This window comes from Ceratotherium simum, chromosome 7, assembly GCF_057802395.1.
Source record: "Ceratotherium simum simum isolate JZ-2026a chromosome 7, ASM5780239v1, whole genome shotgun sequence".
NCBI classification, from domain to species: Eukaryota; Metazoa; Chordata; class Mammalia; order Perissodactyla; family Rhinocerotidae; genus Ceratotherium; species Ceratotherium simum.
The window spans coordinates 81340899-81356880 of NC_141906.1; the positions used below are offsets into that span (position 1 = coordinate 81340899).

The 15982-nt window shown below is 48.1% G+C and overlaps 1 protein-coding gene across 2 annotated transcripts in view; it reads left to right on the top strand.

The window, feature by feature from the left end:
- Positions 1-15982, top strand: part of ST14 (ST14 transmembrane serine protease matriptase) — a 42151-nt gene that overhangs the window by 13346 nt on the left and 12823 nt on the right. Inside the window, exons 1-11 of one of the 2 annotated variants that reach the window (XM_087433935.1) lie at positions 7946-8048; positions 8129-8288; positions 8627-8754; positions 8962-9032; positions 9864-10021; positions 10241-10276; positions 10555-10795; positions 13597-13736; positions 14066-14163; positions 14913-15022; positions 15122-15252. In XM_087433935.1, coding sequence (XP_087290061.1) covers positions 7986-8048; positions 8129-8288; positions 8627-8754; positions 8962-9032; positions 9864-10021; positions 10241-10276; positions 10555-10795; positions 13597-13736; positions 14066-14163; positions 14913-15022; positions 15122-15252 — 1336 coding nt within the window. In that variant the 5' untranslated portion in view covers positions 7946-7985. Of the gene's footprint in view, positions 1-7945; positions 8049-8128; positions 8289-8626; positions 8755-8961; positions 9033-9863; positions 10022-10240; positions 10277-10554; positions 10796-13596; positions 13737-14065; positions 14164-14912; positions 15023-15121; positions 15253-15982 lie in introns of those variants that run through there. The other variant, XM_014793746.2, reaches the window with a different exon arrangement.

Sequence of the window (15982 nt, forward strand, 5' to 3'; positions counted from 1 at the left end):
CCATCTAAGTGGTGGGTACACTGAATCACCAAACCTGTAAATGAAGAGCACCTGCCACAAATCAATGGCAGAGTTGGCAGTGACACATGAATCTAGCCACACTTGTCTTAGTCTCAGGTCTGAGCAACACACCTGTGTCTCCAGCCGGTGACATCACCTCTGCCCCTTGACCTTGGTGTTCAACAGTGGGGCAGATTACCAGTTGTCATGTGATGTCCTTTCATGGTCCCTCTCAGGCCTCTGAGTGACATCTTCAGTTTTCAGGTTCATCCCTTGCCTTCCCAGCAGATCACACACAACCTTAGCCAAATGAGGAACAGTCTTAAAAAAAAGAAAAGTCTGGCATGAAGATTTATTTTTTCCCTGTCTGCTTTGATTGGAATCTTCTGTGGATTTTTGGATAGTTAGTATTACTTTTGCTGTTTATAAATGTAAGCACTTACCAGTTGCCTTTCTCTAGTGAGGACCACACTTGAGCTACCAAGGGCAAGTTCCAGCTTTGGATTTGCTAGTCCTGGAGCCAGTGGGAGAGTGGGTCCTGGAGAATCTGGAGCTGGTGACAGGTCTGTTAGTGTGTGCTTGGGGAACCAGGAGAAGAGTCCTCTTAGCGGGAGGATTCTTTGGTTGACTTGGACACAGAGTTTTGTTTGCTCGGCATTTAGCTTTCAGCCTTGGTGAGTTTCTCACTTACTGGGAGTCAGGTGACTGCAAGGGTCTTTCCTATAGCATCACATACATACCTTCTCTAAGCCAGTTTTTTGGACAGCCACTGGCCGTGGGGAGGATATGTTTCACTTGCACTAACTAGTGTGCTTAAAACAACAGAAAATATAATATTCTCCAGGCCTTATGCATCTGCACTCTTGGATTTCTGGACCCTACTCCCTCTGTCCCTCTAGGAAGTTGGATGGGAATGGCGATAATCTGATCCTTCCCTGCAACCTGCCCCTTGGGTTCTCCCCCTTCATCCCTCCAGGGTCTTTACTCTGTGAGTACCAAGCCCTTCGTGCCCATCTGTCCTCCAGGGAGTCATTCCTTGCTCTCTTGTCTGAGCTGGCCTTGAGCCATGCTGTGTTTCTGGAGACTCTGGCCAGGATCTCACTCGAGCTGGCCGGTGCGAATTGGCCATGAGAGTTACGTGGCCTCTGTCTCTGTGGTAAGCAAGCACCTGGCTTCACAGCCCTGGGTTTTGTATGTGCACCTGCAAGTATGTTTACTTTCGTGAAAGAGAGAGAGGAGAGGCAGAAGCAGGCACCAGCATGCTTTCCCTCTTGCCTTGGCTTTGAGGCCCTGTGGAGAGACTGTTGTGTGTGGAGACATGATTCTATACACAGCTGAGCCCGAGTGGGTGGGAGCTCCCTGTCGCCTGCTGCACTGGAGGCTGCCGACCATGTGCTTGCCTGAAACCTGGCTAGGGTTGGCAGGGTGTGGCTCTGCTTTACTGACTTCGCTACCTTTGTGACTTTGAATAGGTCACTCCCTGTCTCTCAGCCTCAGTTTCCTTATCAATAAAATGACTGGGTTAGACAAGATGATCTCTAATGTGCCTGACAACGGAGCCGAGAGTAGGGTTATAAAAGGAAGCAGTCTAGTTACTGATTAAACAGCATTTCTGGGCTGAGTGGAGCCCCAGAATTCACAGTGCGGGGACGACCAGGGCCCTGCCATTGAGCCAGTTCCGCTGCTGACAGCCTTGCTCCATGGCAAGGCTGGGGGTGGCCCCTGGGTCCGCTGTCCGTGCTGTCGGCCACCTTCCCCTTCCCAAGGAGCTTGCTTCCCATTTCCATGAATACTTGCTCCCTGAGTTCTGGAAACTGACTACACTGAGGGGCGGAAAACCAGGATCAAATCTGGACCTGCCACTACGTGGCTGTGCGATCCTGCGAGGTCGTCGTTTCTCTTCTCCTTCTCTGTAGCGCGGGGGCAATGGCACCGGTCAGGAGTGGTTCCAGGATTGTTGTGAGGATCGGGTAAGAAAACAGTTGTGAAATTACTCTCTAAGTTGAAAATAAATATAAACTACTACTTTGTTACATTTTTTCTAACACATGTAAACATACAGACAGTCTGTTCAGAGAGTCTAGCTAAAGCCTTACTATTTTTTCATTTTTAAATCTGATTAGAGGGCCGGCCCTGTGGCTTGGTGGTTAAGTGCGCGCGCTGCGATGCTGGTGGCCCGGGTTCGGATCCCGGGTGCGCATCGAGGCACCACTTCTCCGTTCATCCTGAGGCCGAGTCCCACATACAGCAACTAGAAGGATGTGCAGCTACGACACACAACTATCCACTGGGGCTTTGGGGGGAAAAAAATAAAATAAATAAAATCTTAAAAAAAAAAAATAAATCTGATTAGACAACCAAGGACCATTGGGCACGTAAAGAAAACATAGAGCCTGAAAGAGAAAGGCAAAGATCAAGTTCCGAAGACAATATGGAAAAATCTAGCTGGTATCTAAGAAACATAGTGCAAGATAGTGCATTTATAAAATAGGAAAAGGCTGCTCAAGAAAGTAGCCAGCAAAGAACAAAACATCACTCTTGGAAATGAAATACATGGTTTTTGAAATTTAAAAAAGCGAGCATTCGTTGCCTTTATAAGTCTTGTGATCAGGTGATATTAGTCCTCCAGTTTTGTTCTTCTTTTTCACGGTCTGTTGCATTTCCATATGAATTTCAGAAGCAGCTCACCAATTTCTACAAAAAGCCTGCTGAGATTTTGATCAAGATTGTATTGACTCTGTAGACAAATTTGAGAAGAATAGACATCTTAACTATGTCGAGTCTGCCAATCCGTAAATGTGGGATATTGCTTTGCTCTTTTACAGTTTCTCTCAGCAGTGTTTTGTATTTTTCGTGTACGGGTATTGTACATCTTCTGTCAGATTTGCCCCCAAGTGTTTCATATTGTTGATGCTATTGTAAATGGTATTGTTTTAGTTTTAATTTCCAATTGGTCATTGTTAATACATAGAAATACAATTGAATTTTATATATTGATCTTGTATCTTGCAACCTTGCTAAAGTCATGTGTTATTTAAATAGATTTTTTGAGTTACAAAGCTACAGTAATGAAGACAGTATGGTATTGGCATAAGAATAGACAAAGAGATCAATGGAACAGAATAGAATCCAGAAATAACCCACAAATAGATGGACAATGGATTTTTGACAAAACTGCAAAGGCAATTCAGTAAAGAAAAGATAGTCTGTGCAAAAAATGATAGGGGAATAATTGGGTATCCACATGCAAAAAGAAAGAAAGAAAAAGAGAAAAAAAGAATTTTGAGCCACACTTTGCACCATATAAAAAAAATTAACTCAAAATGGATTATAGGCCCAAATGTAAAACCTAAAACTATAAAACTACTGGAAGAAAACATAGGAGAAAATCTTTGTTGCCTTGGGTTAGGCAAAGATTTCTTTTTTTTTTTTTAATTTTATTTATTTATTCCCCCCCCCCCAAAGCCCCAGTAGATAGTTGTATGTCATAGCTGCACATCCTTCTAGTTGCTGTATGTGGGACGCGGCCTCAGCATGGCCAGAGAAGCGGTGTGTCGGTGCGTGCCCGGGATCCAAACCGGGGCCGCCAGCAGCGGAGCGCGCGCACTTAACTGCCAAGCCACAGCGCCGGCCCAGGCAAAGATTTCTTAGCTAGAACACCAAAATCGTAATTCATAAAAGAAGAACTTGACAAATTGGACTTCATGAAAGTGAGAAACTTCTATTCTTCAAAAGACACTGTTAAGAGAACGAAAATACAAGCCATAGACTAGGAGAAAGTCTTTGCAAAGTATATATCTGATATATTCTTGAATCCAGGATATATGTAAAGAGCTCTCAAAACTCAATGATAGGAAAATAAGCAAACCAATTTAAAAAACTAGGCAAAAGATTTGAAAAGACACTTCACCAAAGAAGATAAACAGATGGCAATTAAGCACATGAAGATGCTCAACGTCATTAGTCATTAGGGAAAAGCAACTTTAAACCATAGTGACATACCACTACACATCTATTAGAATGGCTAAAATTAAAAATACTGACCATAGCAAGTGTTAGATAGGTTGTGGACACCTGGAATCCCTATAGACTGCTGATGGGAATGTGACATGGCACAGTCACTTTGGAAAGCAGTTTGGCAGTTTCTTGAAAAGGTAAGCATACGCCTATCATAGGAACTTACTATTCCACTTCTAGGTATTTACCCAAGAGAAATGATGGCATTTGCCAATACAAGAACTCGTACAGGAATGTTCACAGCAGCTTTGTTTGTAATAGTCCCAAACTGGAAACAATACAAGTGTCCGTCAACAGGTGAATAGGTAAACAAATTGTTGTATACCCACTACTCAGCAATAGAAAGGAATGCACTATTTATATAATAGAAGAACGTGGATGAATCTCAAAATATTGTGCTGAGTAAAAGAAGCCAGACAACGGAGAGAACATGCTGTGTAATTCCATTTATATAAAGTTCTAGGAAAAGCAAACTAATCTTTACTGACAAGAACAGATAAGTGGTTGCTTGGGGATGGGAAAGGGAATCAGGGAGGAGAGGGAGGGAAGGGCCAGGAGGAAACTTGAAGCTGATGGATATGTTCATTATCTTGATTCTGGTGATTTCACGAATGTGTCAAAACTTACCACACCAAAAATATGCCCCAAATTGTACATGTTATATAGGTACAGTTTATTTTATATCAATTATACCTTAGTGAAGCTACTTAAAAAATTCCATTGGGGGTTTACAAGAGTAAGTTAAAAAAAAAATCCCAGAATAGAACCAAATGATGGAAAAATGTAAAATATGAGAGAGGGAAAAAAAGCCAGATAGAGGTGTAGGGGATCTACTGTTTATCCTTGGTTTTCTGAAATTTCACGTGATATATTTAGATATCTGTGCTTTTTCATTTATCTTTCTCACTCTTCAGAGAGCCCTTTGAATTTGAAGATATCTGCCTCTCTTGAGCTCTTGGAAATATTCTTCCAGCATTTCTCTACTGTCCTCTGCCAGGCTCAGGAATCGGGCTCAGGGATTACAGAAGATAGAGGTGAGACAGGGAAGGGCATTGTTAGAAATCCCCAAATCCCCACCTCTGTTCCAAACAAAAATACCTCTATCCCACCAGTCCCTCGTAAGGGATGGGAAGTTGATTTCTCCAGACTTGAGGACACCCCAGGTGCAGAGGAAGGCTGTAGTGAGGGGTGAAAAGAGTCAAAGGTTTATTCTTGTACATGTTCCGGAATCTAGTGGCTGGGTTTAAATTGCTCCACCCAGGAGATTAGACAATTATTCTCTGAAACAATTAAACCATTCTGTAGAAAAGATCTACACAGGCTAACAGTTGGGAGTGCCCATAAAAAATCGGGCTAGCCACTTAATTGTGGCCTATAGTGAAGCCACTGTGGCAAGTCATGCACACAGAGCTTCCAAACAGCCTTTAGAACCTCATTCCTAAATATGAACAACTGAGCATCGTCAGGCATTTGGGGAAAGCCTTCAACATGAAAGAGAAAGTCAAAAACAGAGAAGCGGTACTCATGGAAGTATAAAGATGAGAAGATTCTGCATCCAAAATTCAGAGAACAAGAAAGAGGAAAATTCAAAGAACAAGAAAGAACTCTTGGAAATTAAAATTTTGATAGCAGAAACGAAGAACTCAATAGCAAGGTTAAAAAACAATGAGAAGGATAATAGAGAAATGATAAGTGAAGTAGAGGAACAATATGATAGGAATTGCAGAAATGTAGACCATAGAAAATGAAGGGGAAGACGTAATCTAAGAAATAACACAAGAAAGTTTCCCAGACTGAAAGCTAGAGTTCTCAGATTCAAGGGGTGGGCAGAGAGCTCAGCGTAATGAAATTTAAAGACCCAATTTAAAACACATCCTCAAGGCTTTCAGAGAAAGATAAATCATGAATAAAAAATAATGGATTTGCACTATTATCGTGTTTCTCAAAAGCAAAATTACAAGCTAAAAAACAATGGAGCCTTCAAAATTCTAAGTGAAAATTATTTGATACCTGTAGTCCTATACTCAGCCAAACTATCCACAAATGTGAGTGCAGAATTAAGGTCTGTTGAGAAACATGCAGTCTCAAAAAATTTCCCTCTCAGGAAGCTACTGAAGTATGTGTTCCACCAACATGAAGTAAGCCAAGAGGGATGAAGACATGGAATCCAGGAAATAGGGGTTTTAACACAAGAGGGAGATGAAGGAAACGCCCAGGGTGATGGTGAAGGGAGTTCCCGACAAGAGCTATGGGAAAGGGCCGAGGGCTCTGGGAGGGAGGCCCCAGGAAGAAAATGACATGAGAGGTTGTTTGACACACTATATGTGGAAGATTGGAAGAGTATTACAGAGCTCTTGGATTGTATGGAAAGACCTGCGTATATGTTAAAAAGAAACACATGTAAATGAATATTTGCAGCAGGAAAAACAAATTAATTGTACTGGGAAGGAAACAATAGTGAACAATATTTTCAAAAACTAATAATGAAGATTTCAAAGACTTAGTATGAGGAAAAGAATATGAATAATTCATTAATGATTTTTATATTGATTACATGTTGAAATGATAATATTTTGATATGTGGGGTTAAATAAAATGTTATTAAGATTAAAAAAAACTAATAATGAAAACAGAGTATAAATACAATTTGTTAAAACTTGAGCCCTGTAACTATTGGGAGGATAGGAGAAACAGAAGGAAGGACATTAAAATCCACGTTGTCATAATAGGAAGTCAGTTGATTATATTTTAAATAGATGTATCAAGAGATAGTAGTATTGGCATATTATTTAGAAATATGGAGACAAATTCCAGAACAAGCAGCTTGAAAGCATTTTAATTGGTCACCTCTGAGGTGTTTCCTTTTTTTAAAATTTATTTTTATTGAGATATAATTGACATATAGCATTGTGTAAGTTTAAGGTGTACAACGTGTTGATTTGATACATTTATATATTGCAATAGGATTACCATGGGAGGGTTAGCTATGGGGTGTGTTTCTCTATGTGATACTAGATCAAGTCACAAATATAACCAATTAGGAAACTAAAATTAGAGATATAAGTATCCAAATGTGGCAGGAGTGGGGAGAATCTTTCCTAGCAGCAAGTTAATAGATAATGTTTAAATGTAATACATCAGGAAGTGTCAGTTCCACATATTCAGAGTTAGGAGGTAAACACCAGAAGAATCACATTTGGAAACTGTTAAAACTGGGCACACCTACTGCTTATTACAAAGCCTTTTGGAGTGGGTGTGGGGTAGTTAGACCCTGCTCCCCTCCAGGATTTAGGGCAGGCTGACAGAGTGTGTGTCACAGGGCAGAAAGGTTTGCCTGTCTGTCCTTGCGTGCTGCAGACAGCTCAGCTGCTCCTGTCCGTGTTCGTGCCTCCCTCCTCCTGATATCCGCTGACAGGGAGGAACCCGCGGAAGCTGCCGTCTTGTCGGAAGTTTTGTTTGCTTTTCGTGCCCTTGGGTCTGGGTCTGGGTGTGGATTCCAGCAGAGGCCTGGCCTTCTCACCTCACCTGGAGATCCTGGACGGGGCAGAGTGGCGTGTTCCATGGGGGCAGGGTAGGGCTGCCCAGGTTTACTGCCTTTTTACTCTTGGCTGGTTAAACATTGGCGGAGCAAGGCCCCTGGGTAGTGTGTACAGTTGTGCTACCCACAGGTTCCTGGCCCAGGTGATCAGTGGGGACCGAAGCTAGTGGGGGCTCCTCGCCCCATGCCCCATACCCTGGGGCTGTGTTAGCCGGAGGAGGGGCTGCCCTTAGAAGCTTGCACAGAGGCCCTGTGGTGGCCAGTCACAGCTCTGGGCTGGGCCCGCCCTCCCCACACCTGATTCATTTCAAGGATGATTCATTTCAGTGAGAGCCCCAATGCCTGCGTTTAGACAGGCTGTTTGTTTCATTTTTACTGAAACTAACCATTCTTAAGCAATAGTGCCTGTGCTGCCTGGACACTGTGATGCATGGATGAGAAGGCCGCTTCTCGTGTCTCCTTGCTTTTTTCTCCAAGCTGGACCTTAAAAAATGTAACGTTCTCCCCGAGCCGTGCTGGGGCGGCTTTTGAGGTGGGAGAGAGTTTCTGAACTGTATGCATTTCTCCGTTCAGAACATGAATGGCTTTGAGGAAGGCGTGGAGTTCTTGCCAGTCAACAATACCAAGAAGGTCGAGAAGCGGGGCCCGAAGCGCTCCGTGGTGCTGGTGGCCGTGCTGGTCGGCTTCTTCTTGCTTTCTCTCATGACTGGTTTCCTGGTCTGGCACTTCCAGTGTGAGTAAGGCTGGGCGGTGGGCTCTGGGGAGGGTGATGTGGGGTGGCTCTACTTCTTCTCTCAAAGGACAGACCCAGGGGCCACCTACGTTGGACATGAAGGAGAGAATGGAGGGTGCAGTTGGGGGTGGCCGAGGAGGGGTCTAGGGCACTTTCAGGCCGTAGTTGGGGAGTGGTGAGGAGCTGGCCAGAGCTGGCCCGCAGGCTCATATGCCCACTGGCCCCTCCTGGCGCTCACTCCCCCCGGGTTGCTGAGGGCAGCTTCTGGACACTGGGGGGATGGGAGGGGGGGGTCCTGTCACTTCCTCTGACCACTTTCTTTCCCTGGTCTCGCACAGACCGGAGCGTGCGGGTCCAGAAGATCTTCAATGGCTACCTGAGGATCACGAATGAGAACTTTCTGGATGCCTATGAGAACTCGAACTCCACTGAGTTTGCAAACCTGGCCAAGAAGGTGAAGGAAGCGGTGAGTCCAGTCCCTGTCCCTGCTGTCTGCTCTGGCTCCCTCACCTGGGCAGAAAGGACACTGCTCTCTTAACCCCCAGATCCCTGGGCTGGCGTGTGACGTGGGCTTCCAGGCCCCTGGGAAGGGGGCCCGGGTCCCAGGAGCGAGAGAGTGGCAGGGGCGGTTGCCGCTCTCTGGCCCGCCCTGAGCCTCCTCTCCCTCCCTCAGCTGAAGGTGCTGTACAGTAGGGTCCCAGCCCTGGGCCCCTACCACAAAGAGTCGGCCGTGACTGCCTTCAGGTGGGTGCTGGGGAGCAGGCGGGGTGGGGGTGGGGTTGGTGTGCTCTCCTGGTGAGACGGAGTGCCTCAGAGCCTGCGGGGTGATGAAGCCGCAAGGTCCTGGCTTGGAGAGTGGAGCCGTCCTCGTTCTGTCCTTCATGGGCGTTACTGAGCAGGCTCAACTCTTCTGTCTCCAAGACGGTACCTGGTAACCGTGGTGGTGTGGCTGGGATGCACTGCGCACGTGCAGGCAGAGTGCTGTGAAGGGAGGGGTGGCGCCTGCCACACAGCTGCTTGGTAATGGTAGTGACTGTTATTTTTCAGTTTGGGTTTGGGAGCATTGTGGTGCTCAGGAAGGCTTCAGCAAGTCTTCACATTTTCCTTGCTTGGGCAGCCTTCAAATACACTTGTATTTTAATAGACTTTATTTCAAAAGTGTTTTTGATTTTGCTAGTTTAATTTAATCTTTACAAATGCTGCGTGGCAGGTGGCACTCTCATCCCCTTTCAGAGATCAGGAAACAGACTCAGAAAGTTGCTAGTCAGTGTGTCCACACTAGTGGTAGAGCCAGACTGCAATCCAGGTTTTTTTCTCCCTCCGTCTGAGCTGGTCCCAGAATGTATCTGCTTGGGGTGAGACTGAGAGCAGAGGGTAAAGGGGCGAGCTCTCTTGCATTCAGGATCAAAAGGTGGGTGAACATAAAAGAGAGTCTGGGGGCGGTCCCTGCCTGGAGGAAGGCCCCTTAGTGAGCCCCTCTTAGGGGCCTGAGCTGCCCCATGCGCACCAGCATCTGGGAGAGTGTGGGGACAGGCGGGGAGCCAGAGCATCTCAGGCTCGCGCCTCTCTCCTCAGCGAGGGCAGCGTCATCGCCTACTACCGGTCGGAATTCAGCATCCCGACGCACCTGGTGGAGGAGGCCGAGCGTGCCATGGCGGAGGAGCGCACGGTCACTCTGCCACCCCGTGCCCGCACCATGCAGTCCTTCGTGCTGACCTCGGTGGTGGGCTTCCGTGAGTGCAGGGGCGCTGGGGTGGGCATTTGTCAGGCCAGCCTGTGACGGAGCAGGGCCAGGCGCCCTGGATCATTGCAGGGGAACCAGCGCTCCCAGAGCCAGTGCACGGAAGAGAAGAGTGCCTGCCCGCCGGGCCCCTCCCTCTAGGGGAATAAGGAAGCAGGAATAAGGAAACAGACCATGGCAGTAAATACTTGATTCTCCCTCTTTTCTTCAGCCACTGACCCCAGAACAGCACAGACCACCCAGGACAGTAAGTATCATGCCCTCCTCCCAGAGGAAAAGAAGAGGGATGTGGCCAGATGCCCTTTCAGTCAAGGGGGTCCCCAAAAGTCATGTGGTGGTGACCATCAGCACATCCCTCCGCCTCTTCCAGGCCGTGAGAAGACCCTTCTAGGTCTCTCCTGGGCCCAGGGCAGCCTGGGATGTCTCAGAGGAACCAGGCCTGAGTGTCCCCTGACAGGGCTCTGGGTTACTCACTCCACCAGCTCTGCCCAGCTCTGCCCCCGTGTCCTCCTGTCTCCCACACAGACAGCTGCAGCTTTGCCCTGCACGCCCGAGGCCGGGAACAGACTCGCTTCACCACGCCTGGCTTCCCCGACAGCCCCTACCCAGCTCAAGCCCGCTGCCAGTGGACCCTGCGAGGGGACGCCAACTCCGTGCTGAGCCTCACCTTCCGCAGTTTTGATGTTGCGAACTGCGACGACCAGGGCAGTGACCTGGTCACGGTGTATGACACCCTGAGCCCTGTGGAACCCCGGGCCGTGGTGCAGTGAGTGTCCCGGGGAGCAGAGGCGGGCTGGGGGAGCTGGGCGCCTGCCGGTGGTGGGCCGGGCCTTCGGAGTGAATCGCAGTGCGGGTTGGAGAGACAGTGGATGACTCTTGGCCACAGGCCACTGCAGACAGGTGTGCTGTGGTCCTCGGTGTGAGCTCCAGCAGAGCATCTTGGAGGTGCTTTCGTCAGCCTCGGCAGGGTGCAGAAGGCTCACTTGATGCCCCATCAAGATGGTCCTTCGATGCCAGGGAGCAGGTGCGCTTCCTTTACCTGCCAGAGCAAAGGTGCCGCCTGCTGTTTAAAATGTAGGTTTTATTATTACTCAGGTATGGTGAGGCCAACAAGTCAGGAGACCACTGCCGTTGAAAAGATGGTTTGTTACTCACAGTTCCCAGGGGGAGGGGCCCCACGGGCCCACAGGGAAGCAGCAGGTTCAGTCAGGAGGCAGAGGGCGCTGGGGGAAGACCAGGGCCAGAGCCTTTGTTGTGGTTTCTGCAGGAGAGACGACGCGAGGCAGGGCAAGCAGGTTTAGGATTGGCTGATTTGAAGAATTCCAGTGGGCTCTGGGGTTCTCTGTCTCTCCTTGCCTGGTACCTGGCCCTGGGGTGATCAGGGCTGCTGGATAGTGGCCTGGAGTGGACGAGCCCCGCAAAGGAGGTGGGTGGGGTGTGGGCTCTGGATTGGTTGGTTTGCATATGGAAGGCTTGCCTGCAGGAAAGTCTTTACTATCTCTAGGAGTTGGCTGATCCTGGGAGGGGCAGCCTCTCCAGGGTCAGCGAGGCCCCAGCTGTCAGAGCATCGGGATTACAGGAAATGAAAAGGCATAATTCCTCTGCTGGGCTGTCAGGGTATGGAGAAGACTGCCTCCCCAGCCAGCCTCCTGGCGGGATGGAGCACCCCTCTCAGAGGTGCTGCCGGTGCGGTGAGCAGCCTCCGCCTGGGTGGGCTCTCCCTGACTCAGTGGACCAGAGCCTTCTATTGCTGTCTGTGGAAATGAGCTGGGCAGATGTTTTGTGATTAATAATGGGCTGAAATTCTGGCCCCAAACAAGACGGAACTATCTGCTGCCACACCTTAGCAGCCGGGACTTCTGTCTGAACACTCCTTTTGTGTAGGATTTCTTCCCTTCTCTCTAATTTATTAATTGTACAACAAATAAATACACGGTCCTGAAAGGAAAAAGTGGAAAATAGACATGCATGAAGAAGACAAATATCATGTATAATCTTACTATGTAGAAAGAGTCACTGTTAAATTTGTCATGTATAGTCTTCCAGACTTTTTTGCTATGTATGTGTATGTTGTATATATATTTAAAAATAGGATTATACAGCACGTTTGGTTTTGTTACCTGCTTTTTAAAAATGAAGAATATTGGGGCCAGCCCTGAGGCCCAGTGGTTAAGTTCAGCGCACTCTACTTTAGCGGCCCGGGTTCTCAGGTTCGGATCCCAGGTGCAGACCTACACCATTCATCAGCCATGCTGTGGCGGTGCCCCACATACAAAATAGAGGAAGGTTGGCACAGATGTTAGCTCAGGGCAAATTTTCTTCAGCAAAAAAAAATGAAGTATATTGTGATGATCTTTCCAAATCAGTAAACCTGTCTCTAACCGTAATTTTTTAAAAAATTATTTTATTGAGGTCACATTGGCTTATAACATTGTGTAAATTTGAGGTGTACATTATTATATTTCAGCTTCTGTATAGTCTCCATCTTGTTCACCACCAACATGTGTGCCATACATGTTGCTCCTTTATCCCTTTCACCCTCCCCCTACCCCCTTCCCCTCTGATAACCGCTAATCTGTTCTCCTTATCCAGTGTTTGTTCATCTTCCACATACGAATGAAATCATATGGTGTTTGTTTCTCTGTCTGACTTATTTTGCTTAGCCTAATACCCTCAAGGTCCATCCATGTTGTTGCAAATGGCATGATTTTGTCTTTTTTTATGGTTGAGTAGTATTCTATCATATATATATATATATATGCATATCTTCTTTATCCATTCATCAGTCAGTGGGCACTTGGGTTGCTTCCATGTCTTGGCTATTGTGAATAATGCTACAGTGAACATAGGGGTGCGTATATTTTTTTGAATTATTGATTCCATGTTCTTTGGGTAAATACCCAGTAGTGAGATAGCTGGATCATATGGTAGTTCTATTTTTAGTTTTTTTGAGAAATCTCCATACTGTTTTCCATAGTGGCTGCACCAGTTTGCATTCCCACCAGTAACTGTCGTTTTTAATGGTTGCATAACATGGCGTTGTTTAGAGGCATCTTGATACAGTCATGAGCCGTGTCTGGAGTCTGAATGCCCGAGTTTGAATTTCTGCCCTGCCACTTATTAACTGTGGAATCTTGGGCAAGTTATTTCTCCTCTCTATGCCTCAGTTTCCTTATCTGTGAAATGGGGATTATAGGATCGACTTCATATATTTGTTATGAAGAATACCCGAGTTAGTAGATATAAAAGCACTAAAAACAATGCCCAGCATGTTCTTGATAAGTGTTAGTGTTGGTGCTGTTACTGCTACTGTTGTCATTATTTAGCCCACAGCTTATTTAATGAATCCTCTATTATTAGGCATTCATTGTTTCTGCATTTTTGCTGTTTTAAACAAAAACAGTCTTATAACTAAATCCTTACTCAGATCTCTGATTGTGCAGGGAGGGCTTTTTGACCCTACCCTTGGCCTTTTGTGGCCGGGACCAGGGTTAGGGATGGGGTCCTTGGGCCCCTCTGCTTGGGCTCTGTCTGCTTTCACTAACACCTACCCCTCTGCCCCCACAGGCTGTGTGGCACCTACCCTCCCTCCTACAACCTGACCTTCCTCTCCTCCCAGAACGTCCTGCTCGTCACGCTGATAACCAACACCGATCGGCGACATCCTGGCTTTGAGGCCATGTTCTTCCAGCTGCCGAGGATGAGCAGTAAGGAAGGCAGGGCTGGGATGGAGAAGGGGACAGGCCTTAGGGGCTGGCCTGAGCACAGGAGGCCACAAGCCAAACCCTGTCAGTGACAGAGTTTGGAAGCTTAAGCCCAAGGGCCTTTTGCCCATTGCCTGGGTTAGGAGCCCTCCCTAGGGCAGCCGGCCTCCCAGCACTCAGACTTGCCAGCAGCTGGCTGTGGAGCTTCTGGTGCCCAGGCCTGCAGCCTGAGAGCAGAGAGGGCTTTGACTCAGGCCTGCTCTCCTCAGGGCCCCCCTGCCTGCTGCCTGGCTAAGCAGGTCCTCACCTCTCTCTCCTGCCTTTGCCTTCAGGCTGTGGAGGCTCCTTACGGGAGGCCCAAGGCGTGTTTAGCAGCCCCTACTATCCAGGCCACTACCCGCCCAACATCAACTGCACGTGGGACATCCAGGTAGGAGCTGTGGCTCTGGGCGTGTGTGAGAAAGAGGGAGGGAGGCAGAGAGGGAGGGAAAGAGAGATGGAGGGAGGGAGGAAGAGAGGGAGAGGGAGACAGAGAGCCGAGGGAGGGAAGGAGAGGGACGCTTCAGGAGGGCAAGCGAGGAAGGGCAGAAGAGAGGGAGATGAGCCCCTTTAGTAACCCCGAAGAGAGCCGCATATCTGGAGCCCACAGGGCAGGGCAGGTTCGGGGGGCTGATCTGCTGCAATGTCAAGCAGACCCCGACTCAAATCCTAGCTCCTGATCCATGGTTGACAGAGCCCTTGGCCAGTTGGCGTCTGGTGCCTCAGGTTGCCCCTAGTAGAGTGAGAGGTGCTGTGGAGTGAGGTTGGAGGGTGTGTGGGGCGCAGAGAAAGCACTTGTTGCAGGGCAGCGAGATCAGAGTCTTGCCTAGTCTGCCCCTCAGCCACCCCAGTCAGAGAGCCTTCTCTCTTTTCTTCCTTGGGTAATGTCGGGAGAACTCTTCAGCCTTCTTTAGTAACATAATAGTGTCTCTCCCCTCTGAGTCTAGAAGTTCTTCCAGGCATCAAACCCAAATCCTTCCTGTTACGTGTTCTGTATCGCCCACATGGGTGGGGGAAGAAAAAACTCAGCAGCCATGTTCCGTGTCCGTCCTCCCCCGTCCCCCACCGCCACCACGTGCCACCTTGGGTTTAGGAAAGAGGGAAAGAAGCAGCAGAGACCCAGCACATCTCTCTCTTCAGGTGCCCAACAACAAAAATGTGAAGGTGCTCTTCAAATCCTTCTACTTGTTGGAGCCCAACACACCCCCAGGCTCCTGCCCCAAGGACTACGTGGAGGTCAACGGGGAGAAGTGAGCGCTGGGAGTGGGGGCGCCGGCACGCGGTGCTAGGGGAGGGGAGCCTGGAGCCCCAGGGCGGGAGCCTCTTCTGACCACTGCCCACCCCTCTAGGTACTGCGGAGAGAGGCCCCAGTTTGTCGTTTCCAGCAGGAGCAGCAAGATCACTGTTCGCTTCCACTCGGATCAGTCCTACAGTGACACAGGCTTCTTGGCCGAGTACCTCTCCTATGACTCCAGTGACCGTGAGTGAATCCTGAGGAGGAGGAGCCTGGCTAGAAGGCTTGACTCAAGATAGACTCTCTGTTCTGTGTCTTATTAGCAGTATGCTTTCCTGATTCTGAGATACCAGACCGTGTAAGATGCATATCACTCCAGTAGCTTTTTGAGGGAAAAAAAGGCTACCTTAAATGCATTTATTAAAAAAGGCCACAGTGACTGGCCCCGTGGCCTAGTCGTTAAGTTCGGCATGCTGCACTTTGGTGGTGGCCCAGGTTTGGTTCCCAGGCACGGACCTACACCACTCGCTGGCAGCAGTGCTGTGGCAGCAACCCACATACAAAATAGAGGAAGATCAGCACAGATGTTAGCTCAGGGGTAATCTTCCTCAGCCAAAAAAAAAAGGACATAATAAGCCCTGGTCCACACCACACCCTTCAGTCCCTGTGTGAGGTACCTTGAGCCAGAGGGCCCCCCCGGCCATCTGTCCCTTTGGTTGAGCAACACTGTGACTTTGAGAATCTGTGCTTGTCTTTGTGGCCTTTTAGCACCTTTAGGATTAATAGCATAATTCTGAGACATTAGAAAATACAGGGGCATAAGTCGTCACACTAACTACTCCTAGCTTTGAAAATTCTATGCTCTATACTTAAGAGATCTCACAGCTTCTATTGCCTTTAATTTCATTGTCTGCCGTATGGAAAGCATTTCCTCCACATACACAATGACTCTGTTCCAGTCCCGCGTCATAAAGTA